This window comes from Astatotilapia calliptera, chromosome 10 (genome assembly GCF_964374335.1).
Source record: "Astatotilapia calliptera chromosome 10, fAstCal68.1, whole genome shotgun sequence".
NCBI classification, from domain to species: Eukaryota; Metazoa; Chordata; class Actinopteri; order Cichliformes; family Cichlidae; genus Astatotilapia; species Astatotilapia calliptera.
Window position 1 is genome coordinate 3,219,242 of NC_137431.1, and position 25,294 is coordinate 3,244,535.

At 39.0% G+C, this 25,294-nt stretch overlaps 3 protein-coding genes across 3 annotated transcripts; all 3 read right to left on the reverse strand.

The window, feature by feature from the left end:
• Window positions 1-1,461: 1,461 nt before the first annotated feature.
• Window positions 1,462-9,919, reverse strand: tmprss2 (transmembrane serine protease 2). Its single transcript, XM_026182385.2, has 15 exons — window positions 9,837-9,919; window positions 9,048-9,213; window positions 8,664-8,723; window positions 8,333-8,483; window positions 6,730-6,822; window positions 6,485-6,601; window positions 6,270-6,399; window positions 5,618-5,734; window positions 5,487-5,527; window positions 5,043-5,211; window positions 4,226-4,389; window positions 4,030-4,125; window positions 2,214-2,356; window positions 1,976-2,128; window positions 1,462-1,641 (listed from the first exon to the last, which is right to left on the reverse strand). Exons 2-15 carry the CDS (start codon window positions 9,114-9,116, stop codon window positions 1,633-1,635), a joined length of 1,512 nt encoding a protein of 503 aa, XP_026038170.2. The 5' UTR covers window positions 9,117-9,213; window positions 9,837-9,919; the 3' UTR covers window positions 1,462-1,632.
• An 867-nt stretch (window positions 9,920-10,786) lies between these two features.
• acat1 (acetyl-CoA acetyltransferase 1) lies at window positions 10,787-19,654 on the reverse strand. The gene is made up of 12 exons (XM_026182390.2): window positions 19,519-19,654; window positions 16,167-16,214; window positions 15,963-16,080; window positions 15,687-15,782; window positions 15,347-15,447; window positions 14,979-15,122; window positions 14,744-14,894; window positions 14,561-14,656; window positions 14,136-14,249; window positions 13,360-13,424; window positions 12,220-12,377; window positions 10,787-11,181 (listed from the first exon to the last, which is right to left on the reverse strand). The coding sequence occupies exons 1-12, from the start codon at window positions 19,567-19,569 to the stop codon at window positions 11,061-11,063; spliced, it is 1,263 nt and encodes a 420-aa protein (XP_026038175.2). The 5' UTR covers window positions 19,570-19,654; the 3' UTR covers window positions 10,787-11,060.
• A 1,781-nt stretch (window positions 19,655-21,435) lies between these two features.
• Window positions 21,436-24,994, reverse strand: LOC113030714 (collagenase 3-like). Its single transcript, XM_026182389.2, has 10 exons — window positions 24,864-24,994; window positions 24,524-24,765; window positions 24,287-24,435; window positions 23,857-23,985; window positions 23,571-23,732; window positions 23,339-23,468; window positions 23,108-23,241; window positions 22,866-23,025; window positions 22,669-22,772; window positions 21,436-22,208 (listed from the first exon to the last, which is right to left on the reverse strand). Exons 1-10 carry the CDS (start codon window positions 24,960-24,962, stop codon window positions 22,099-22,101), a joined length of 1,419 nt encoding a protein of 472 aa, XP_026038174.1. The 5' UTR covers window positions 24,963-24,994; the 3' UTR covers window positions 21,436-22,098.
• Between the last annotated feature and the right edge of the window lie 300 nt (window positions 24,995-25,294).

The window sequence follows — 25,294 nt, forward strand, 5'->3', positions numbered from 1 at the left end:
ATATAAATTAAAGTTGAAAATAAAATAACTGTACAACAAAATACACAATTTAGAACTATATAAGAATGTATGAAGAAATATAAATAAATATATACACAATAACAGCAGCTGTACAAGTATTAACTGGAAATGAAGAATATAATGTCCAGTGTCCAGTAAAACGTGCCCAGTACCGCTCATTCTCTTCTTGCACCTGTCCCAACTTTTTCGAGACAAGTCTAAATACATCTAATACATTTTCTATGCTCTGTTGTGAATAAAATATGCATTTATGAACCATTGCATTCTGTATCATCGTTGCTATTTATTTATTGACATTTTAAATTGGCTCTGATTGAACTGGGGTCTGCGTAAACCAGTGATATACCAGTTGCATTTGGTAAAGTAATTCAAAAAACTAGTAGATCAGGCTAGTAAAAGTACTAGTCTTCCTAAAAGGTCGACAGCAAGTAATGTGTGCATTTAAGCAGCTCCTGCACATTTGCTAAGAGAAAAGAAGCAATTAAAGAATAAGTAAGAATTTGATCTGAAGGTTGGAAGTACATCGGAATGGAGCGAGAGCCTCATTCACTCTTTTATTCAAGTAGAAAGACACTAGTATTTATTTAAACTTTGCTAGTCTTAATGAAAACTGCTTTAAGCTATTATCCACAATAACATTCTAATACAGCATTTTTTTATTCTATGTATTTTAAGCACTTGTCTCACAGTAATGCACACATTATTATTGTGAAACCACTCTTTAGTATAGGACTTGGAAAAAAAACATTATGTAAATATCAAAGCTAAGACAGTGAAATGGAAAATAACAGCTAGTAGCTGAAAAAAATCCTGTCTTTAGACAAGTGCCTTAGAACATGTGACAGTAATATACCATAAAACATTAACTACCATTAGTTAACTGATTTGTCACTTATTACTGGGCAGAACTGAATTCCTGGCTGATTGTTCTGATAATATGTGGAAACAGACTCCAGTGTGAGCAAAGCTGTCATCCACAGCGCACACAGAACACTTAAAGTACAACTTATTTCAGAACATTTGACATTGGTCATATTTTATTTTGAAACAGTTATGAGATACAACACAACAGTGTGTGAATGTGTGTGTGAATGGGTGGATGACTGGATATGTAAAGCGCTTTGGGGTCCTTAGGGACTAGTAAAGCGCTATATAAATACAGGCCATTTACCATTTTTTACCATTTAACTCTAGTGGAATTTATTACATAACATTATGTGACACAGTCAAAATTTGATTTCCTGGCTTTGACCTTGCTGTTCCACTTCAAGGACATCATACTTAGTTGAGGTGGGAGCTAAAAGGCACATGTATGAATTCATTTCATTGTATCAGGCATGGCATAGCAAGCTTCGTTAGCCAGGCAGAAGTAAGAAAAGCAAAGCTACATTTTTCTGTAGCACATCTATCGCACAATGTGAATTTACAAAAAAACAACTCTTTGCTGAAAATTAGTTTTATTGGACCAAATAATAGCTTTATTTTGTCCAAATGCAAGAAATTCAGTGCATGCTATAAACAAGAATATAAAAATGCTGATCCATTATTTTGTTGGTTGATTTTTGTTTTGCAAGTAACTCAAGTAGTTCCTTTCAAAAATTCACCGACGTCTCAGTTATTCTATGGAGGTAAAGAAAAAAAAGTATGATTAGATTTAGGGGGAAGAGCAGATTCTCTTTTGTTCTCTTAGATGATTATTAATCACCAAATTATGTATCAGAGAACATCATTTCACACAACATGAAAAACAGTCAAACATTCAATGTCATGTACAAAGTGAACAGAAGAGCACGCACAAATAAAGCACTGCTATGACTTTCTAGCTAAACTTACAAATATAAATGTATATTTGATGTGGCAGAGAAAATACAGGATAAACATTTGACACCACTGATTAATCAACAGATAATTTCACAGGACTTTATTCTCTATTCTCCTCCCATTGCATACGTACCTGTATGTTTTCGTATATCCAGTCAATAAAGAATGGTACATTGGCATAGACTCCTGGCTTGTTCTTCAAAGCACATCCATAACCATAGCTCGTAGCTCCTGCCAGCCACCATCGATTTCCTTCTTTCACGACCAGGGGACCTCCACTGTCACCCTGCAGCACACAGAACCACAGACATATCTCAGGTTGTACACTTATTGCTACATCTCAGAGTGTGTGACAGGAGGATCAGACTGACCTGACAGGAGTCAACTCCTCCCTCCAGGCTACCTGCACAGAACATGGCCTTGGTGACTTCACCATTTAATACTTCAGGTGCATTACAAGTGGCCCTGCTGTAAATGGTCACCTTGGCTTGATTCATTATTTTGGGGGTTGGCCCTGGAAAAAGGATTATTCACACTGTTAACTCAGACAAACATGAAAGGCAGTGCTTGCTAAGTCCCATCTGAAATAATCGACAATGAAAAATGAAAAGGAGCGTTACAGGTTTCTCACTCAACGTAGTTTATATTAGACAGTGCTGTGAAAAAAGTATTCAACCCCTAAATTTGTCTTGTGTTCTTGTGTTTGTGTCAACGTGGACACAAACTACATTGACAGCTGCTGGAATAGACCCACTCAGGTCTGAATACTTTTTTTTCATTCTGAGAAGCCTGAAGCTGGCTCAAAGGTCCTGTCACTAGCAAGGTAATCCCAAATCCAAGGCCATAAACACACTGTATATTGTTTATAACAAGTAACAAAAATCCAAAACAGCGGTAGTAGTTTTTACTCTTCTGCTCTGGGTCACACACTGAACTTTGTATTTCTTTTCATTCTCAGTTGGAAAGAGTCTGTTCTGCTCACTGGCTTTATTTAATATCCATTTATGTTCCTATTAACTGAGGATATCACAGTCACTAGTTTAAGAGTCATTAAAAAGTGTTGTTTAACATGGACAGGACATGCATAACTGTTTTACTTTTTCATGGAAAAAGTGTAGTGGTAGCTATTAGTGAAGATACAATAATGAACTGGTGGTGGTTGCATTTATTGTAAAGAAGAAAAAAAAAGGTGACAGTAAACATCAGATCAGTTTTGATGTCCTAATACTGACTCCATATTTCTGGTATTGCTAAAAACAGCTTGAATAAATTTAACTGAAGTTAATGAAACAGATGTTAATCAATCAATGAAATTCATTCACATATTGTAATAGTCTAAACAGTGTCTGCCTTTTTTGAAAATGCTGGTCAGTGTTACATGATTAAGAACTTACAATTAGAGATGCATCGAACAATTGGCCAGGACTGGAATCAACTAATTTCCGGTGACTTGGGTCATTTGAGCCAGCCTATTGGAATTAATGGTGTTTTGTGGTTTCTTTGTGTGTAGTATTTTGGTTTCCCTTTTCGGCTGCTATGTTTAGTTTCCATGTTGCTTTGTCGAGATGTCTCGTCTCCACTTCCTGTGTGTCATTCCATGTCTCCCCAGCCGTCATGTCTCTCTTACTTGTGCTCTCTCGTCCCCTCTCTCGTGTTCCCTCGCTCCCTCTCTCATCTGCCTTGCCTCCTGTCATGTTGACGCATGCTCACGTGTCAGTCTATGTCTCAGTGTTTCCTGTTTTACTTTGCTAGTCTCACGGTCCATGTTTTGTGTGTTTAGTTTTGCTTCCCCTGTGACGTCACTTTGTATCAGCTGTGTTCCCCATGTGTTTCCACTTTCCTCATTGCCGTTCCGTGTATTTAAGTCCTCTGCTTGGTCTGGTCATAGCAGATGACCCCGCCCCTCCCTGAGCATGAGTCTGCTAGAGGTTTCTTCCTGTTAAAAGGGAGTCTTTCCCTCCCACTGTCACCAAAGTGCTTGCTTATGTGATTGTTCCATTGTTGCATTATTGTAGAGTATTTTCCTTACAATTTTAAACATTTGGTGCTATATAAATGGTGTAAATAAATAAATATAAATAAATAAATGGTATAAATAAATACCATTGAATTACATTTTGGGTGTTATGGTAAAGGCTGTTGCCAAAGGCTGAAGGTTTGACATATTCAGTTATGGTTTTGCCTCACCTGTTGACTGCAGTGCTCCCCATCCTGTGATCCATGCTTGACGATTAGCAGAAAGGTTCAGGTCAACATTGGGGAGACACACCGGCCGAACTTTATCTGAGGCATAAGCATGTATCACCTTAGAGTGCTGGATTTGCAATCACGTAATCACAGTATCATTGAAATTAACATGTGAAATTAACTTCCAAGTACTTACTGTTAAAAGTCAGAGGTGTATCAAGCTTTAGGAGAGCAATGTCATAATTATTCGTTCTTGTGTCAAAATCTTTATGTTTGATGATTTTCTGAACTCTGCTGTTAAACATGTTTTCCAAGTTCACGTCCCCATAGTATACCCTCCACAATGAAGGAGAAGAGGAACTGCCAAGGAAAAGACAAGGTGAAATGGGCATGGTGGATTTATTAAATATTAGCCAAAACACTGTAGATAAAAGATGAACACGAGGTCACTATTGATCCATTATGAATCCTCCACTTGAGTGGAGGACTCGACAACTGATAGTTGGAGACTCGACATAAAAAGTAAAGGTGGCTCTCACTGAGAAATTGAGGACACTGTATGATACCGATTTGGCAGTTCCAGTCTTACACAGTTTTATCATCTAATTGAATGTATGGTGGTCAAAGCTGCATGGCCAAACCTTAGGCCTGCTTCAACTAAGATAGTTAATGTTAATGTCTTCTGTGGGATAAACACAGTAAGTGAACCTGTTGTCGAAAAAGAGACAAACCTACTGAACTTGCAAACACGTCGCGTGCTTCACTGCTATCAGTGACACAGTTACCTTTCTACCAACATGTGAATAAATATATTGCAATAAAGTAATATTCCCATATATCCTGTGTACTTTGTCTTTGAAGGCACACCTAAGTCATTAAGCTGTAAATATGACACACACACAGGTAGTTCTTTGAATCAGGATTACTTCCGTCAGAGGGATTATGTTTTTGCTATTGTTCAACAGCACAATGACATGTTCGGGTGAAAGAAAGCAGAGAATAGAAGCTCTCACTATTTAAAGCAGTGTGCAGCAGACAGGATCCAGTATCGGCTGATAACGGAGCCTCCGCAGCTGTGTCGACCTGAAACCTGGAGGCTGACCTGCCATGGCCAGGCTCCATTTACAGCCTCTGTGCCACCAACAATACGACTGCTCGGAGCTGCTGAACTCTTGCCACATTCTGAGGACCGAGGAGCTCAATGTTACTTTCGCTGACTTTCAAGCTTTTAAACCAATTCAGACACTGTAGCACCAGACAAATGGACAGATTAAATGATTACATTGATGTATGATCAATCATCCAAGTAAGGAAATCCCCAAAACTTGATTCTGTCCATCACTCATCCAAGTGAGGAAACGCTTCTTCACTGAAACACGACGTCCAGATAAATAGAATCAAGTTTTGGGGATTTACATTATTATTTCACGTATGTCACAGAGAACACAGTAGCTTACCAATACACTGAAGTGTGACAGCTTTGGAGAAGCACAGTAAGCTGAAAGTGAAAGGATGAAAAAAACGGCACATTTTATAAATGCTGTGGTGTGTATGAAGTGAGCACTCAGTGATATGTGGTTGTGTATACCTGTGAGTGAGCTGTGACTGTATTAGTGAGCCACTATTACTTCCAGACTCCAGCCTCATATATCCATTGGAGGCCAAAGAACCTGCACTGGTTTGGCTGTAGGCAAAATAATCATCTCTGTGGGACAAAGAGGCACGTGTGACAGGGAGATGAGACCAGCAGACTGTACTCACACATACATGCATGTCACGCAAGGACATTCCCTCTGAGTTAGAACTTTGAAAAATATGTACTAATCAATACTGCACATTTGTCATTTCAGAAGAATATTAGTTGTTGTCTCAGTGGGTGGAAAAACTAAGTACATCCATTGTTTCCACAGGTAAGCAGTAGGTCTGTGCAGCTAAAAAAACAAACACTTTATCACCCACGTATCATACAGGCCACCAGGTGTAAAATTACAAGATGATTCTTATCATTTTTGTCAAAGGGCTGAGGAGTTACAGTAATGTGACGCACACATTATTATATCAAACGAATATCTATTATATCTAATCCAAGAAAATATTTTTGTATGTAATTTTAAAAAAATGCTTTAGTTTGGAAATTATTCAAGGTCCAGTAGCAATGCAAATCATGAGTCGTGTAATATGAGTGAGCTTTTTACACCACACATTGCAAAAGTGTGTCAGTGGGAAAGGACAATGAGCACCTGCTGTAACCAATCTGTCTGCACACAGTTCGTCCATAGTTATCATCCCAGTTGTCAGCACACACGGGCATCCAGGTCTGGCTGCTTGATGAATAACTCTCCAGCATGGAGTTGGCCCCTTGGAGGCGAACTGTGAAACATCAATTCTATTAAAAAATAGATTCGTACACTAAATAACTGTGTGGAAGACTGAGACACTGATTTGAATGCCTTACAGCACTGAGATTCATCCTCTCCATCTGGACAGTCAATGGTTCCATCACACCACCGGGTATGGCTCAGACACATCCCACCTTTTCCACACGACTTCCCCAGTAGACACTGGTAGTATACTGTGAGCACATGCATTTACTACTGTGAATCTCATATATATACAAGAGCATGCAGAATCATGCCATATTACAATACTTAAATTATAAAAATAATTTTATGCAGCTGCACAGTCTCCAGATCAACTCACGGAAGTACCACAGCAAGAGTCCGAGCACTGCCAGGATAACAGTCACACACAGAAATGCACTCAGGATGTACTTCCAGTGACATTTCTTTCTTCCTGAAGGCCAAGATTTAAAAAAAAAAAAGACAATCCTGTATCAATTTGTAAAAATTCATGGAAAAAATGTTGATTTGGGAGACAGACACTATTTCTACTTTTAAGATTAGGCTTCAAACTTTCCTTTTTGCTAAAGCATATAGTTAGTGCTGGACCAGGTGACCCTGAATCCTCCCTTAGTTATGCTGCAATAGGCGTAGGGTGCTGGGGGATTCCCATGATGCATTGAATATTTCTTCTTCCGTCACCTTTCTCACTCACTATGTGTTAACAGACCTCTCTGCACTGAATAATACTTGATATTAATCTCTGTCGTTCTTCCACAGCATGTCTTTTATCCTGTCTTCCTTCTCTCTCCCCAACCGGTCGCAGCAGATGGCCCCGCCCCTCCCTGAGCCTGGTTCTGCTGGAGGTTTCTTCCTGTTAAAAGGGAGTTTTTCCTTCCCACTGTCACCAAAGTGCTTGCTCATAGGAGGTCATATAATTGTTGGTTTTTCTCTGTATGTGTTATTGTAGGGTCGACCTTACAATATAAAGCACCTTGAGGTGACTGTTGTTGTGATTTGGAGCTGTATAAATGTATAACTATCCCAATCATTAATGCGCAGTCACAAACAAGACACAACTGCACTGAGTTTGCCCATGTTTTAGAAATCTAAACAGCCACTGTGACGACAGATGAATATTGTGATATTGTAGTAATGTAAACCATAAAACAGTTAACAAGAAGCAATAAACTCTACCAAAGAAGAGTCATAAACACAGCTAACTTACTTTGAGGCTCATTGTAAACCAAAATTCTTGAAGTAAATAAACACATCATTTACTTTTTCTTTTCTTTTGCTTTTAACATCTTCTAACTTTAATATTTAGAGTTTCTTTTTATTGAGCTTATGAAACTAAAACATTTCAATTAATATGAAGAGTTTCTGCATTGCACTATATAAATAAACTTTATGCAAAAGTATAACTCCACTCTGTGTTTTATTGTTTTGTTTTGTATATCTTTCATAGTTTGCAACTCTCTATGAATGCAGTCATATTCAGAAAGGTGTGTCTGGATAGTTCAGTGTCTACGTTTTGAATTTGTGAGTATCTAGTGGTTAAGAGGAAGTTACAGTTACCTATTTTATGCTGCATATTAAAATTTGCACAGTATTTAACTTGTGGAAACACCGTAAAACTCTTCAAGTTTATCGACTTTAAAAATCAGTTAATCAATAAATTCATCAGTTGGTGTAACAGTCACCACGGCTTTCTGCCTGCCAACTTTTAGACAACAACAGTTTAAAACTATTTTAGCCACGTTGTCTTGTGTCTCTAGAAAAGACTCGATTGAAACTGTATTCATTTAATCAAGGAAACAATTTTAATTATTTAGGTTAAATTAGTATGTGTGGATTTAAAATGTGGAACAAAAATAAGTTAATGATTCTGTGAATGTGCAATACATATTTCCAGATGGATATTTGCCAAGTGACAACCTTGGTCAAATCAAATATTCCAGTACCTTTTGTTTGCCTTGGATTAGCTGGTATTCCGGGTGTTGAAGTATAATACTGGTTGATGGAGGAATGGCTGGGGATCTGCTGTGTTACAGAATATGGAGGACTATATTCTTCATGTTTAAACACTTGGTTGTCATACATGGGACCGCTCACCTGGAGATATACAGACAAAAAAAAGATGAATTTATTTGCTCTACCTGTCACTGAGGTAATCATTTCATCAGCATCGGTTTGTTAGATTCAGTTATAAAGTTGAGATATCAGATCGAGCCTGTTTGTATATGTATGTTTAGTCAAATAACAACCTGAGAATAACACTTGAGGTGACCATACCTGATTATTATTCATAGTGAAACTGATTTTACTGCCCGAAGAAGAAGAACTCTGTGAAACCTGAAAAGTGATGTGTAAAATTTAAACACATTTAAATACTAGTTGTTAGGTGCAACACAGGTATAAAAACATTCACACATCTTTGCAGATTTGTATTTTTTCATTAAACTGAACAGCTTGGCCCCACAATAAGAAGCTAAAAAATAACACACACATATTAAAATGAAACAGAAATACTCGTTTACACTTTTCTGTTATTCACAAATAAGATTTAAACTGAAGAGAGAACATTTTTGAATAAATATTTGCTCATCTTACTTTGGTATGAAGGTATCATGTGATCCAGGACAGCTAAATTACTTAGAATTATTTACTAGTTCTCACCTCGAAAGTTTCCTTCGGTTCTCTGACTCTGTTACCGCACTCGTTTGTTTCTCTCTCTCCCCGTCTCATTTTCTTTCTCGCCTCGAATGTAATCAACAGCCAGAGTCACGCCCTTTCCCACTGTGTGCGCACCCAGCATGTGGTGCTCAAGTGGATTTACACACAACTGGATAAAAAAATGACAGGTGCAAAGAATATGGGCATATCTCAGTATCTTAATTCACATGTACATATTCCAGTTCGTGTACGTGTAATCAGATTTGTGTGTGCGTAGAGAAATCAGTATGTCTGTGTGTTCATGTCTGTTCTGTGAGTATGAATGGTTCAAAAGTATTAAAGCGCAAATCTCTATAAAAAACAACAACAACACACAACATCACAAGTTACAATCATGCAGTTTTACTTTTTCTCTTTTTTTTTTAACATGTAACTTTTGCTACGCACACACAAATCTCCACACAGACTGAAATACACACGTTCGGATTGAGACAAATACAAACAATGCTTTTGATACAATACCAGCCCCATTACAAAGCACCATACTTCAGTACAGATGAAAGACAGTGTTCTATATATATTTCCGAGAGGTTTGCAGATTGGTGTAACAATCCTGTGCATCTCATACAAGCTTAGGTTCTTTTGCATAAGGCACGTGTTTTGGTAATCAAAGCTCCATCTCTTACCAGTCTTCACAGCTTTACTCTGGGGCCTAATAAGATTCTACTATATTCTGCTAACCATAACATGAAGATTAAAAATAGGGTGAAAAGGTGTAATATATGCACTTACATTAAGTGTAAATCTCGGTCCTGTCAAAGCAAAGAGTTCCCTGAGTTTAATTTGTGACGTCTAAATAAGTGGACTTTAAAAAAGAATGGACAAAGGACTTTCAGACCCTGTTAAAATTTAACTCTGTATGAATGTGCCAACTGTCAGGAAATGCAAAATAGAGAAAGAAAGATGACGGTCATGAAGGACAGGGTGGAGGTACATAATGTCTAAATGACACACTCACAACCTTAAACTGACTTTGAAAGGGTGTGAGGATAATGAGGGATCATCGAGTTCAAGCTAATTAGAGGAAACAAAACATCCTGCATAAAGCTAACCACTCATTGCACCCTCCTTCCCCCGGTTTTGATGAAACTTACCTTTACTGAGCAGCATATCCTGACTAGGTGTTCACCCACAGGGGAAAAACATGATACATTTCCAGCAACACTACACTTAAACCGCACCCCACAAACATGAGTCCACTAAACTCTATGGGCGAATTCTGTCTATTTAAAGACATGGATTACCTTGTGAATATTTACAAATGCTTTAGCCATCAAAAATGGTATCTGTCTAGCATCTTTTTTGTTTTACATTCTTGTCTTAATATAAATAATATAGTTTAATTCATGTTTTATCATTACAGACAAATGTTTGTTTCCCTTCAGGCAGAGAATATTTAAGAGAGGGGAAAAGTGCAGTTCTTATAATCAGAGGCAAACTGATCCTTTAATCCCCAATTTCAAAAGGTTAAAAAGACATTGCTGTTGCAGATAATGCAGCCAAACAGAGCACAGTCAATGTTATCGCTTATCTCTGGCACGTTATGTATCCAGTGTAAGAACAACTTAACTTAAGAAAGGTAGTTGCGGCATCTAGTGGCCAGTTTGAAAAACAACACAAACTGGTAATTGTAGTAATACCCAGTAAATACACACGCTCACAACAGACCAATAACAAGACAGTGCTTTCAAAAAACTATTTATTTAACCAGAGTTAAACATTATTCTATTTTTTGCACAAGACGTGTTCTCAAACAAGAGGAGTGTTTTGTACACTGGAGTCACGACATCACAGGAGTCCCGTGTTGCTGTTTGCTAAGGCCGCTGACATTAACGTAACAGATTCTTTCTTCACAATTAACAGGAGCTTATAGATGTGAGAGTCCTTTGGAACCAGCAGACAGTCACTGCACAGTTCAACACTCTTAAAGGAACAGAAGCTTCTTGCCAGGTCTTCTTACAGCTTCTGGATCAGAATGGAAGAAGCTCCGCCGCCTCCATTGCAGATGCCCGCCAGCCCGTACTGACCAGACTTCAGGTTGTGCACCATGTGACCCACAATTCTTGCACCAGACATCCTGACAGAGGAAAGAGAAATAGAGGGTAATAGTTTCTTTTCTACTCTAGGTTTAAAAAGCCATGGCGTACTACAGAAGTGCACAGAAATCAAACATGGGACTGTATTTAAGGTAGGCACACGTAATTAGTGTCAGATGTTGTTTGGTCGGAAAAAGCAAACAGTTTGTGACCGCTATGCTGTTGTGATTTATGATAAATGAGGTTGGATAAAGAGAACTGTTGAACAATAAATACAACTGATGGAATGCAATAAAGATGTTAAACGGACAAGATAAGTACGGCTGGAGTTATTGGACTGTGGCAAATTTCATTCATAACAGTGACATCACGTCAGCCCCGCCATCGAACACCTCGGCGGCTTCAAACGTAGGCTGAGCCTGCCATGAATAGTCATTTTGGGAATGATTAATTTGGACTGTTCTTTTTCCAGAGTGGAATGATTTTTCTGAGATTTTTCTTCAATGACTTTCAATAAATTGGGTAAACAGGTTTGAATTTATTTTGGATTTTCTCTCATCTATGCATGTTTAATACTATATATACAGGCTCAAATATATACATACGCACCTATTTATATTGCTTAAATGTCTCTTAGCAAGTTAATCTCGGCCATGGCACCTTTGTTAGCCATTGACAAGCTTCTAGAATAAGTCAGGCTGGACATTTGAGCACACTGTTTCGCAGAATTTGTAGAGTTAATTTAAATTATGTGGTTTGTTGGCACAGAGCTGGCTTTTTAAGCATAGTCAACAAAGTCTCAATTGCTAAGGTCAGTGCTTAGAGAAGATCCACATACCTGTGGTTAAGCATTGCTCCAGTTAAATAATTAACTCTGACAAAGCCAAAAAGGTTAGCAGGGCTGTCACGTGTCAGGTTTCTTGTTTGCGAAGAGAAACAGTTATGATGTATTGTTTGCAATATTATGGGCCACATCTGAATATTTCAGACAAATGTAAACACATTTACTAGAAAAAAATACTTTTGAGAAGAACCAGGTGAGTTAAAGCCAAGTTGTAACATTTTGTTGTGTCACCTACCCAATGGGGTGTCCCAGTGACACAGCTCCCCCGTTAACGTTGACTTTTGCTGGGTCGATGTTCAGCATCTTGATGTTAGCCAGCACAACCACGCTAAAGGCCTCATTGATCTCCCACATGGCAATATCATCCTTCTTCAGCCCTGCTGCATCCAGCACCTGGCAGACACACACACACACGGGTCTAGTCATACACATATATGGGTCTAAATAATTATTATATTATGCTTTTGTATATACTTTTAATTTAACCTAAAAATATAAATATGAACAATCTTTAGTAATCACAAAACAAATATAACCCAGGCAAATACGACATGCAGTTTCTAAATGATGATGTCATTGTGTTGTTGTGTCACCCTTTGCAGCAAGAAGCAGGATCGCGCATTTGTGATAACTGACGATGAGCCTTTCAGGTTGGACTTGGTTGAATTCTTTGTTCACCTTTTGTCTCCCATGTCCACAGAATATTTCCCAAAGGTTTTGGGTTATTTACCAAAATCATCAAGATATTTTTTGAAAAATGGAGTTTGTGTTTATTTTGGTCAGCAGTGGTTTTGTCGTTGGAACTCTCCTATTTGTGGTCAGGCTTATTCTTATATTATGTAATCTTGACTGGAAGAAGTGAGGCCTTCAGTTCTTTAGATGCTATTCTGGGTTCTTTAGTGACCTCCTACACGAGTTGTTGATGTGCTCTGGCAGTGCTCATCTTATTCCTCCTTGCACACAGGGGCAGACACCAGTCCTGATGATGGGTTAAGGACCTTCTATGGCCCAGTCCAGCTATCCTAAAGTAACTGCCTGTCTGTTCGAATCTCTCCCATACTCTTGAAATTGTGCTGGGAGACACAGAAAGCCTTCTGTCAATGGCAGATGTTGATGTGTCACCCTGTCAGAGTTGGTCTACCTGTGTAACCTCTGTAGGGTCCCAAGTATTGCCTCAGACTACTAAAAGCATAAGGTGATACAGAGACAGGCCTAATAGAGGACTAGTCTCATCAAACTAGTGAAAAAACTGAAAAGATGAGGAGGGAAAAAACTGTTGGTGGCCTCCATCTGTAAAACCATGTTTTTGGGGGTTGTGTCATTGTTGCAAAATAATTAGAAAATGTAAGTGCCAGACTACATGCTCATAACCCACCTTTGGTACAGCAAATGCAGGAGCAATGGGGAAATCAATGGGTGCAACTGCAGCATCGGCAAAAGCTGTGTAAAACAAATCAGAGAATGTACAGATATATATGAACTGTTTGGCAACCAAAAGTCATCCAAAGATACTCTCAGGAGGAAACAAGAAACACTTTCATTTCAAAAGGAGTTCATTTTACCACCGTGACTTGATATAAACAAATGCTGAAGAACTGGTGTCAGACTCAAATGGATGCATTGAAAAACAACAACTAAACAAAGCCAGCTAACGGTTTAACAACAGAAGATTTTTTATGACAGATTTTTGTTACTTTAATGAAGATAGTTGAACAGATACCACTGGAACAAATGATGGTCAAATGTATCAAGTCAGCTTCTACCCAGTTCATTATACAGGTCCAACTATTTGGAGCCAGTCGGCCTTTGGGTTTGCAATAACCCTCTTTTAAAGATGCCTCTAACGAATATCAATGCTTAAACTTGTTTGCTGTTTTCTTGTGATTTTAAATGCTCTGAAAAAAGCATAAAAAAATGTGGTCAATGTGGTTCTGCCAGAGGTTTCTTCCTGTTAAATGTTTTTCTTTCCCACTGTCACCAAGTACTTGATCATATGGTGTCAGGTAATTATTGGGGTTAGGTTTTACACTGTCTTTTTGTTTTTTCCAGCAATATCGACCAGCACTGCCTCCTTCCTCACCTTGTGAGTGCGAACCAAGAGCAAACCAACAGTAAAGCTCTCCATGAAGCAAGCGTCCATGAAAAACTTACAAACAACCCTGGCCAGTGGAGTCACATTGAGTCTTTTTGCTGCATCTGCTGTCATTAAAACAAGAGCTGCAGCTCCGTCGTTCAGTGTGCTGGCATTGGCTGCTGTCACCGTGCCTGAAAACAGCAAAATAAAAAAATAACAAGAGACCCATCAAAATAAATTACACCTTTAATAACGCACAGATGAGCAACCACATTACTGTTATTAACATTTCCTGTAGCAGCAGAACTACTTGTACAATTTTTTTTAAGTTATTTTAATAAAAACAGTACACACTGTATTTGTCTGATGTTACACGTCTTAGTTAAAAATATTAAAGAAAATCTCATTTTTAATCTTTTTGTTTTATTTTAATTAGTGTTAAAGTGCAAGAAGAATGTGGATGCTTCACACAGCTTCATGTTGCTCTATAACTCATCGTTACCGTTCTCTTTCTGGAACACAGCTCTCAGTTTGGGGACTTTGCTGAAGTCGACCCGTCTCCACTCCTCATCCTCAGACACCACCACATCAGGTTTGCCTGCAAAACCCCATCAACAACATTAGCTGTGCAATAACACTAATTAAAGTCACTGGGCCGAGACAAACATGGTATATCTTCCTGTACCTTTCTGGGTAATAGTAACAGGTATTATCTCCTTTGCCAGCACACCAGCCTCGTGCGCTGCTCTGCTGCAGCTATAAGAGTTGATGGCGTACACATCCTGCTCCTCTCTGCTGATTTTGCAGTTCTTGGCTGTGTTTTCTGCACAGTTACCCTGTAAGAGAGCAACAATATTATAATGCTCTAAATGCACATAGGCCTTATAATTTTCCAATAATAAGTAGAACATGAGGATCACCATGTGGAATTTGTTGTAGACATCAGTGAGTCCGTCCTTCACAATGAGGTCTTCCATCCTCACTCCTCCGTAGGATGGGGTCTCTCTTGCCATCACATAAGGTACATTGGACATGCTCTCCATGCCTCCTGCCACCATCACATCCTAAGTCACACATATAGAACTATAGTCAGAGTAATTTGCATTACAAAGCCAGAATAACCCATTATAAACAAAAGTTTCTTTCAGTCCTGATAAACACGTGCATTTATGCATTTATCAGGATCACATCTGTGATCGAGTACTAGCATGACAGCAAAAGATGCAGTATTTCAGAAGAATCTGCACTCGTGTTTTGTTACACCTTGTATATTTAATGCTGATAATACCTGGTGTCCACACATTAGACTCTGAGCTGCCATCATGATGGACTTCATTCCAGATGCACAGACTTTGTTGATGGTTGTTGCTGGTGTGCTGAGGGTCAGTCCTGTAGAGGCAATCAGAGACATCATTCTTACTATAACAGAAATTAGATGAAGACAACTTCTCACCAGCTCTGGATTCTGCTTGGATGCACATTTGAACTCCAATGTCAAGAGATAATATTCAAAACACAGTGTTTAGCTCAAGAAATTGGGAATAATTCATATTGCAGACTCAAAAATATCCCTCAAGGCACCACAGATGTATCAATATTGTGGGTTAAATATAGCCGAGAGGTCATACCTGCTCCGAGCAAGGCCTGTCGTGTGGGGGCCTGTCCTTCGCCAGCCTGAAGCACATTGCCCATGTAGACTTCCTTCACTTCTTCCGGAGCAATTCCTAAACACAAAGGCAACATACTGAACATGCACAGCTGCCTCAGTTTTAATGCAGCCCTGTTTCCACTCATGAGAGACAGATACTCAACCTATTGTATGGACACAGCGCCAGCCGACGTTTATCAAGCAACAGAGGAAAGTGGATCCGTCCGAGCAGTGAAAGTGAAGTGGCCAAACATACCTGCTTTGTCAATGGCCCCCTTGATGGCAATAGAGCCCAGTTTGGTGGCTGGAACTGAAGCTAGGCTGCCTTTGAAGGATCCCATCGGAGTGCGGACTGCGCTGACAATGACGACTTCCTATGACCATACAATTTAGTGTATATATGTTATTGTGCTCTACAGATGATTAACTATCAGTGCAGGCTCTCAGTGATAGTACTTACATTGAGGGAAGGATGAGATGTGTAGGTTCTTGACAGATACTTGTGAGCCTACAGTGACAAGATCATAAATGTTATAAATAATAAGTGAACATAAGTATTCAGCTGATATAATGCTTATGACAGGTGTCTGACCTTTGTTTTGTGGATCGGTTGGACCCAACACATTTAGGGTTTTTATTAACCAATACAACAATAACAACGTATCTAAAAGTACTTAACAGATGTTTATTTTACCCCAAGTCCAAGAAATATAGATAGACCATATATATGGTTAATATTTGGTCATTTACTTCTATTGAAGCCCATTTATGAAATATGCTGTTTGATTTTTGGTCATAAAATGTAATAGAAATAGAAAATTGAATCAAATATAAAGGCAGCAAACTGTCATCACTACTGACATTTATATCTTTCAACAGATTGATATATCATCTACAAGCAGCCTTTTTGTGCTACCCTATACAACAGTGTGTGTTACATATGTACTACTTGCCGTCCACCTCTAAAACACACATTGCAGCTTGTCTTTCTGTTGCTAAGGATCAAATCAGGGAACATCTACTGACACTGGTATATTTGTAGATGGGATCTAGGATGAAGAGTAAAAATCAGCTTTGATGCCCTCCACAAGATGGACCACCATTTGTCTTGGCCCTGGTTGCACGATGCTACCAGTCAAGCTCAATGGCTCATTCTTTGGGCGAGGAGACTATTCAGTGTCACCATTTTTGATATCCAAGGGTTTGCTTTGGGGCAGGTGTTCAGTGTCAAATCCTGTCTTCGTGCTCACTTTCAGACTCTGAACTGATGGTGCTGCTTTGGCTCACCTGGCTGAGGAAGTGACCAACGTATGGAATTTAGAGCCCCAGATCATTTATTGTGTGTTATACCCCTTCACTCTCGCCCTGCGCTGATGTCTACTTTCTGCACTGTTCTATCCAATAAAGGCAAAATGACTCACGTTCTGAAAACTCTTCCCATCTGTTATCTTCCAAATGTTCTCTCTTATCTAAAAGTCCTAAAACTCCTCAGAGAATCCTTTCAACGATATGGAGAATTACAAGAATGCGAGAACAGGCAGATGAATGTGACTGAAATGTTTGAACCTCGTTTGGAAAAAGCACGAGCAGAAACACAAAACACACATTGGCGATCGTGGCTCAAGAGTTGGGTGTTCGCCGGTTCGGAAGGTTGCCGGTTCGAGCCCCGGCTCGGACAGTCTCGGTCGTTGTGTCCTTGGGCAAGACACTTCACCTACCGCCTACTGGTGTTGGTGATGGTGCGATATGGCAGCCTCGCTTCTGTCAGTCTGCCCCAGGACAGTTGTGGCTACAACTGTAGCTGCCTCCACCAGTGTGTGAATGTGTGTGTAAAGCGCTTTGGAGTCCTTAAGGGGGACTAGTAAAAGCGCTATACAAATACAGGCCATTTACCATATGTACACCACATAGTAGAAACAGGTTTTGTGAAACGTTCAAACGTCCTGAGGCTTTGAAACTTTCTGACACCCGTCTCCACCAGAACATCTGCTGGCCACTTTTAACTATTGACACAGTCTCATAACCCTATTCTGTGAAACAATAACACAGGCAGCTGCTTCACAAGTCTAAATAAGGGTACTTGTTATATCAGGCTATTGATAATTATGAAAACAGCATGTGTTATCGCGGCTAAATCCCACACAAACAGGGAAAGAAAAACATTGAGACTGTTAAAGACAACAAGCTGTGACTGTAAAGAGCAGAGTACTTACTTAAAACAATTTATAGAATTAAACATACTGACAAATGAGGGCTATATTGAATGTGACAGCCACACAGGTTTTCAGCTTTCAGACTGAGTTGGCCTGGTTTTTTCCCTCCAAGTCACCTCCTCAGCTTTGTAAAAAAAAAAAAAAAAAAAAAAAAAGAGTTTGGATGCGTTTAGTTGATGTTTTAGTCGTCTGACACTTTCCATCATCAGGTTGTTCCACACTGCCAAACAAAGCTAGAAGCAGCTCTGATGTTTTAGATACCTTTTTGAATCTAAGCAAACACAACACAGTTAAGAGGTTGCTCCTGAACTTTTGCAACGTGTCAGTCTGCGTCTGCGTTTTTAATCACACTGAAATTGCATCTGCATGCAGCTCTCCTGTTTTTTATGACACAATTACACCGAGAGTATTAGTGGGAATAAAAAAAGAAAGAGAAGTTTCTCTTTTTGTTTTTTGAGGTCAAGGACTCATTTGTAATGACAATTATTTAAAAAAAAATAGTAACAAATTATATTTTATAGTAATAGCACAACAATTCTTTAATTTTCATTGGTTTCATTACTACAGTCAAAATAATAAGTTTCTGAATGTGCAGGATGTTAGACTGTGTGTGAAGCCACTTGATGCAGCAAATATCATTTTCTGTTAAAAGTAAAAAACTTGCATGAGCAAGTAATAATTCCAATAAAATCATATTTATTCAATTACACTTTCTGGTGTTTTAGTGAATGAATACTCTATATTAGTCTTCACAATCCACAGCATAAATAACAATGAGAGATCTAGTATTAATTTTCTTACATGTGCACGTGGCCGTTTGTCTTAATTAAAAAACATTCACTTAATAATTACAAACACCAGCGCACATGACTCCGTCCCGGGGAAAAACAAACAAACAAACAAACACAACAACAACAAACCCAAATCCTGCCGCTTCACCTGTCCAGAAGCAGCAGCTAAGCCATCTGTCATAACTGGGGCGAAACGTGTCAAACACGATTACAGTGCGAGATCATTAAAATGGGTTATTTTATGTTCTTCACAGAAAATTAGCCGTTGTTGAAATAATGATAAATCTGAAAAACTTGACGTTTACTAAACAATGAAAAGGTGTCCCACAGACCCGAACATCACACGTTAGAATCAAGCTCTAGAATAAAACTGTCACCGTGAAAAATATGACAATAAAGGCAGGTATTCAGGTAATATCAGCTGCCTAATGAAGTGACAGGAGCTAGAGTTTCAATGGTACTCTTTGTGGGCGCTAAGCTAGCTGCAGCTGATGCTATAGCTAGCCTGTTTTGGTGTCAACTAGTCCTTTCTGATACACTGTCGACTGTATTGAAGCCAGTAAAGCATACTACTACTGCTTCTTTAAAGTACTCTGACCAACCAGCTACAAGTACAGTATGTTTTCAGGTGTTTGCATTACTTTAACCTGCCAAGGACGCTACTCACACACACACACACACACACAGAGCAAGGTTAGCACAGCTACTTGAAGTTAACCAGGGCCCTGTGCTGCCAGCCTAGCCTTCCTGTTTCTTACAACAACATGACCACGAACCTAAGATGACAGTTTCACAGCCCATCACTTACCAGACGTTTACAGATTTGAGCGTGCATGGTTAAAAGTCCACTGGATGACATTTCGGACTGAGACACAGAACTGACTAACGCTTCACCTTCAGCAGCGCACGAATAAACACATCAGCCAATCACAGGAGGAGATGTGCTTCCTACGTCATCTTTGGCTAAGCATTGTAGTTATTGTAGTTTCATCCACAACATCCAATGTGTATTGCTTAAATAAAATATATTGGGTTATATATATATATTTTAAGATCAACACACAGTAATCACATTTACCTTGAAATAAAAAATATAAATAAATATTTTATTTTACAGTATTTCACAGGTTCCAGTTCCACTGTTTATTGTTTATTCATTTAAGTGCCAGTAGGAAACGTTTCTGCTTAATGAATAAATGGCTGTAGAATATAAATTGATTCTCTCATGGTCCAGGGACTTTGAGTCAGTATTTTGGGTTTCGTGTGAGGTTTGGGCTCTTGTATTTAAGTCTGGGGTGTGTGTATTACAAGTGCATTGCTATTTTCTCTCGTCATATATTTTGTCCTCTGTAGTCTATTTATCTTCTGTTCCCCAGTCATTACCCCATGTCTGACTGGTCCCTCTGTATCCTGTCTCTGTCTTCCTTTTTGTCTGTGTCAAGCTGGTATGTCTCAGTGTTGGTTTTCTGTTTTATTTTGATAGTCCCTCATCGTTCAGTTTCACTTCCCATATACGTCCCCTATGATTAGTGTCAGCTGTTTTCCCACCTGTTCCTTCTTCCATCCTTATCTGCTATCTGTATATATTGCCTGCATCTTTCTCCCTCTGTTCTTTGTTGTGTTTTCACTCATCCCCTCACTCCTTATGTTTTGTTTCCTTGCTTCCAGTATGCATTTTTTGTCTGGCAGGAAAGTACGAAGAAGAAATCAAAGAAGCAGGAGGCCCAATTTATGCCATTGTATCTTTGGTTAGGTTAATGTTTCCCTTAAAATAATAACAATTTAAAATGTATAGTTTAATTGCTGGTATTAACTATTTCAGACTAGGTTAGAGAGTGCAATGAGTCAGTTAATACGTTGTCAGCATATTTGGAAATATGCAAAAGTATTTTCATGCAAAATGACACATAATTCCCTGCACGGCAAGCTGATCATTATCTGATCAGCTAAAGAATTATAATCCAAGTATTCGCTATAATATGGAGCACAAGCTTACCTTCAGCAAAGGTCAGATTATTAACATGATTAGCAGCTATGTTTCAATGCTGTGGAAAAGACTTTAAAGCTTATAATGAGCTAGTTGCATATTTTTTATGGAAATATTCAGTGCCAGTGTTGTGAATAAGACCAGCATTACAATGTTAATGTGTGTGTGTGTCTATAGGGGGAGATATATTCCTTAGATCTGCATGTAAAGGAATTTACGTCATGTTCATGCATGTTCACTTCATCAACAAGAACATGTTGATTTCAGTCTGAAAAGCCTTGAAGCAGGACATCAGGGTATTTCATCAGCACCGTGTGTGTGTGTGTGTGTGTGTGGGGGGGGGTGTCTATGTACAGATTTCTGTGTCAGGCTGTGTGGTAAGCAGAGGTTGTTTTTTCCCCTTTTTCCAAAAAAAACTAAACTAATAAATATGAGTCACTCTAGAAACATCATAATGATTAGTCAAGAAGTCCATGAACACAAAGCACTGAATCAATGACCCATGACCATGACATTCTGCTCCGTACAGATGTGTTGTTATGCCAAGAAGCCATGTTATGTATTTATTATATTGTGTGAGAATGTATTATTTATATTGGATATAATAACCAAAAAGTATCAGATGTTTTTAAACAGTTCAGCTTTTATATAAATAAGACATGTAGCCATCAGTTATTTAAAATTCATACAGTCATTTTTCATATCATAGTTAAGAAACAACAGTCTAAAGACAATGAAGTCATTTCGTGTATTTATTAGTGAATGCTCCTTTTAAAATGAAGTCATCTGAGCAATTACAACAAAACACATTTAGAAAATACATTTGAAGCTGCATTTAGAAGGTCATTAAAATATTCTCAAAATTAATTACTTAATGCAGTGCTCATCAATCTCATACCTTCTGCAGCTATAGCACAATGCAGTATTAAATCCCCCTTTAACATAATACTACTTGGTCAGTGGTTCAATTTCTCTTTAATATTCTCAAAATCTTTAGAGGGTGTTCAGTCATATCAGGATACCAATATCAGTTTTTAATTTAGTTGTTTCCAGTATAAACTTGTTTTGTTTTGTTTCAGCAAAACTTGCAGCACTAAACAATCTTATTTGAGCTGTAACTGTTGTTAAAGTACAATGAATTACTCAGGCAAGGGCAAAGATTTTGTGTCCACCTGGGATCAAAATAATTTAGCAGAGGCAAGGATGTGTAGATCATATATTTATAGATCATAGTACTGACTCCTTAAGCCCCACTTTTATTATATGTTTAAAAAGAAATTGAGAAAAGTGCAGTTTAAACGTTTTCAGTGAAGTACTTGAATAATACTGTAGGCTTTGTTTACAGATTTTTGTCTTAGTTTGCACAATTACTACATACTGTAAAAACAAAGACCCATTCGTCTAGGAGTTCGTGCAGCGCAGGAAGTAACTGTTCCTCAACACACGGTGCCGTGTCCCAGTCCCCAGGTCGTACTCATACATGTAGGGTCCACTGTAAATGTAAGTGTAACCTGCAGAACAATGGCTTAGTGTTAGTCTAAATACTAGTTAAAGAAATGGTTCACAAAAATAATACATTGTCTTAATTCAATGATATACATGAGGCCACTGCTTTCATGTGTTGGTTACACTAAACTAAAAGACGGTTAGCTTAGCTTAAAGCATAAATACAGCCAGCAGACTTTGCCAAAAAAATCCACCTACTACTGTCTCTAAGCTCAGTACTTAATACTTAACTGTTGTTCGGGGAGGTTATGTTTTTAGACTCATTATAAAGTAGGTGCTACTTTTCGGTTTTACACTGGAGCATATAGTTTAAGAGTTAAAGAGTTTTCAAGAGGTTTTAGAGCTGCTTCTGGTTCTGCTGTTATGTTAAAAGTGTGGAAATTACAATGACAGTAGCATGACTTTTAGTCTGGCAAGACATTTTTTAAAATCTCTAATTTCAGGTTAGCAGTGAGGACCACTCACCTTTGTGCTGGAAAGCTGCCGTAACTCTTCTGGTCAGGCCTGCAAAGGCCTGATTCACCAGTCTGGGATATCCCTGCTCCATAGTCTTTCTGGACTCATCATAACTGGAGAAAAACAGAAAATAGATTGATCCAGTTGACGTTAATAGTATAGAGTAGCTCACAGTGAAAATTGGAACTGGTAAACTTTCAACTCACCTGAAGTAATTATTGCCTACAAAGAAGAGAGTTTTGCCAGAGTTTACATCATGAAGGGTAGCGTCGATTTTCCTCACTCCTTTTGGCAGACCAAAAGCAGTTAGTGTTTTAGGGTAGCCCCGCACGGGCTGGTTGCCAGTGAAGGCCCACACTTTGCGACCTGTAGAAAACAATTGAAAACGCTTAAGTTAGATTCCAAAATATGGAATGTGTTTCTTACATAGATAAGGAGAAACCAGTACCTTTGAACAGAAACACTGTGTCTAACTGTCGGCTCTCATACGCAGCATCGATGTCCACAGGGGCACTGGGCCACAAGCTTCTGATGAGGCTTTGCTGTGGAGTCTGGCTCTGGGGGAAGCTACGCCACAAGAAGCTGATAATAAATAGAGGCAAACATGAGCCATCAAACAATCATTACTAAACTGTGGATTTAGATGTTTTAGCACTCTGCTGCGGCGCATATCTGAAACCTGTCTTTGAAGAAGATAATCTCTCCTCTGTGGGTTGTGACAGCATCCAATACCATGGTAGAATCACAGGCATCAGGAGTAGTGGGAGGTTTGGGATCATCCACAGAGGGATCCTTCCTAGAGTTTGAACCTAGAATTTAAAAGATAAGTTTTGGGAAGCCCTGCTTCACAATCCACCAAAGGTCAAAACGAGCAGCAATACCAAAGCAATACTCAGACCCTCAGTACTCACCATAGAGGTACTGAATGCCCCTAACATCATCCTGAGGCAGAACAAAGGTGTCAGGGTTTCTGTAGGAGTACGTTGGGTACATTAGGGCACCAGGGACATTGGAATGACCTAAGCCCAGAGAGTGACCAAACTCATGGGCGGCGACAATGAAGAGGACGACGCCTGAAGCCGAAAACACATAATGGCAGGCCGGTTACAGGACAGTGCGACAATGCAGTTATTTTCTAAAATCACACGTAAAGCACGTAAAGATCAAAAAAGGAAAAATGATAAGTGAAAACCTCACCACGGCTTGAGCGGAACGTGAAAGATTCATCATCGTCAAAATGAGCATCCCCTCCAAGACCATCACCGGGAGCAAAGGCGTGGGCGAGAGTGTTACCGGGCCCATCAAAGGAATTAAAATCACCATGTTCTGTTAAATAAGGCAAACAAGCCAAAATTTACAAACCATTTTGTGTACACATTGACATGAAACATTTGGTAAATAGTTATCTCCAAGTGGATTCAAACAGTCAATCTAAAACATATATAACTCTATGTAATACAATATAATGCCGATTAGAGGTATCGTGTGTATAAGTACATCATTTCTTTAGGATTTTCTTATTCTGAGTAACCTATCCATACTCTATTTTCTATTGTTTTAGACTCATATTTTTAATAATGATGTTATCTGAGTGCATCTTCCATTGCTGAAAAAGATTTGCACTCACCCCGGCGAACAAAGGAGATCCTAATATCAGCAATGCCGCTGTAGATCCTTGTGAACCTCAGTGGAGTGACTTTGGCCCACACCTGCAGAGCTTTGCCTATGGAAGCATCCACCTCTGCCACAGACATGTCAGGTGTGTAGTTCTCTATCCTGCAGAGCACAACAATAATCAAGAAAATCATTAGTGTGGTCACATTTTCTCACGTTGTGTGTTATGTTGTGTCTTTAGATCATTCACCTGTATGTGAGGCTGCGTTTCTGCCATTTTTTTCCATAAATGGAGAAACGAGCGACCTGTTCATCGGGAACCCCACAGCGGGGCTTCTTCATCATGGCCAAAGTGTCAGCATCCAGAGACCCGGTGATCTGGAGACCAAAGAATCTCTGCATCTCAGCCAGCTTCTTGTTCAGCGGGCTGATGCCCCTTCTGACAGCTGGACCCTCCTCCTCTGTGAGGTTGAAGAATTTCTTCAGGTAGTTCTGTCAAAAAACATGAGATCTGAACAATATTCTTAATACCCCATAATCCTAGGACTTGTGTTACAATTATAGGACAAGCAAAGGAAACATATACATACCTTTGCAAAACTTTCATCTTCCACAGAAACTTCAGAAAGCGGCACAGAGAGAACTGCAGTCGCCAGACTGAACAGAATACACCCGGTGAGAGACCTCATACTTCTTCACTGTTTTGACTTGTGTGCATACATTGAAGTCTGGTGTTATATAGGCTGTGGAGGGGAAGTATCGTAGAGTGGGTGTGTTAAGCAACTACTTCCTTGAGCTGATGACTCAGTAATAGTTATATTTAGGATGACATGACTGAGGAGAAGATCAGCACAGATAGAAAATTCCCAAATCAACTCTGTGATTATGAGATGACACATTACAAAACATTACATACCAAAACTACAGATTTTTAAACCAAATATTATGTTAATAGTGAAACAGTAAGGGATAATAAAACCAGTGAGTTTTGACTGCTGTACATATCATTGTAGGATCATGC

Coding starts and splice junctions, on each gene's coding strand:
- tmprss2 (XM_026182385.2), bottom strand. CDS start 9,116: ATGAGACGGGGAGAGAGAGAAACAAACGAGTGCGGTAACAGAGTCAGA. Junction 5,528..5,617: donor CAGTCACAGCTCACTCACAG/GTATACACAACC, acceptor TTTCACTTTCAG/CTTACTGTGCTTCTCCAAAG. Junction 2,357..4,029: donor GGGAGCACTGCAGTCAACAG/GTGAGGCAAAAC, acceptor TCCTTTTTCCAG/GGCCAACCCCCAAAATAATG.
- acat1 (XM_026182390.2), bottom strand. CDS start 19,569: ATGTCATCCAGTGGACTTTTAACCATGCACGCTCAAATCTGTAAACGT. Junction 15,123..15,346: donor GTCTAATGTGTGGACACCAG/GTATTATCAGCA, acceptor TGTGTGACTTAG/GATGTGATGGTGGCAGGAGG. Junction 14,657..14,743: donor TGTTACTATTACCCAGAAAG/GTACAGGAAGAT, acceptor GGGGTTTTGCAG/GCAAACCTGATGTGGTGGTG.
- LOC113030714 (XM_026182389.2), bottom strand. CDS start 24,962: ATGAGGTCTCTCACCGGGTGTATTCTGTTCAGTCTGGCGACTGCAGTT. Junction 22,773..22,865: donor GTAGGCAATAATTACTTCAG/GTGAGTTGAAAG, acceptor GTTTTTCTCCAG/TTATGATGAGTCCAGAAAGA. Junction 22,209..22,668: donor GGCAGCTTTCCAGCACAAAG/GTGAGTGGTCCT, acceptor ATTGTTCTGCAG/GTTACACTTACATTTACAGT.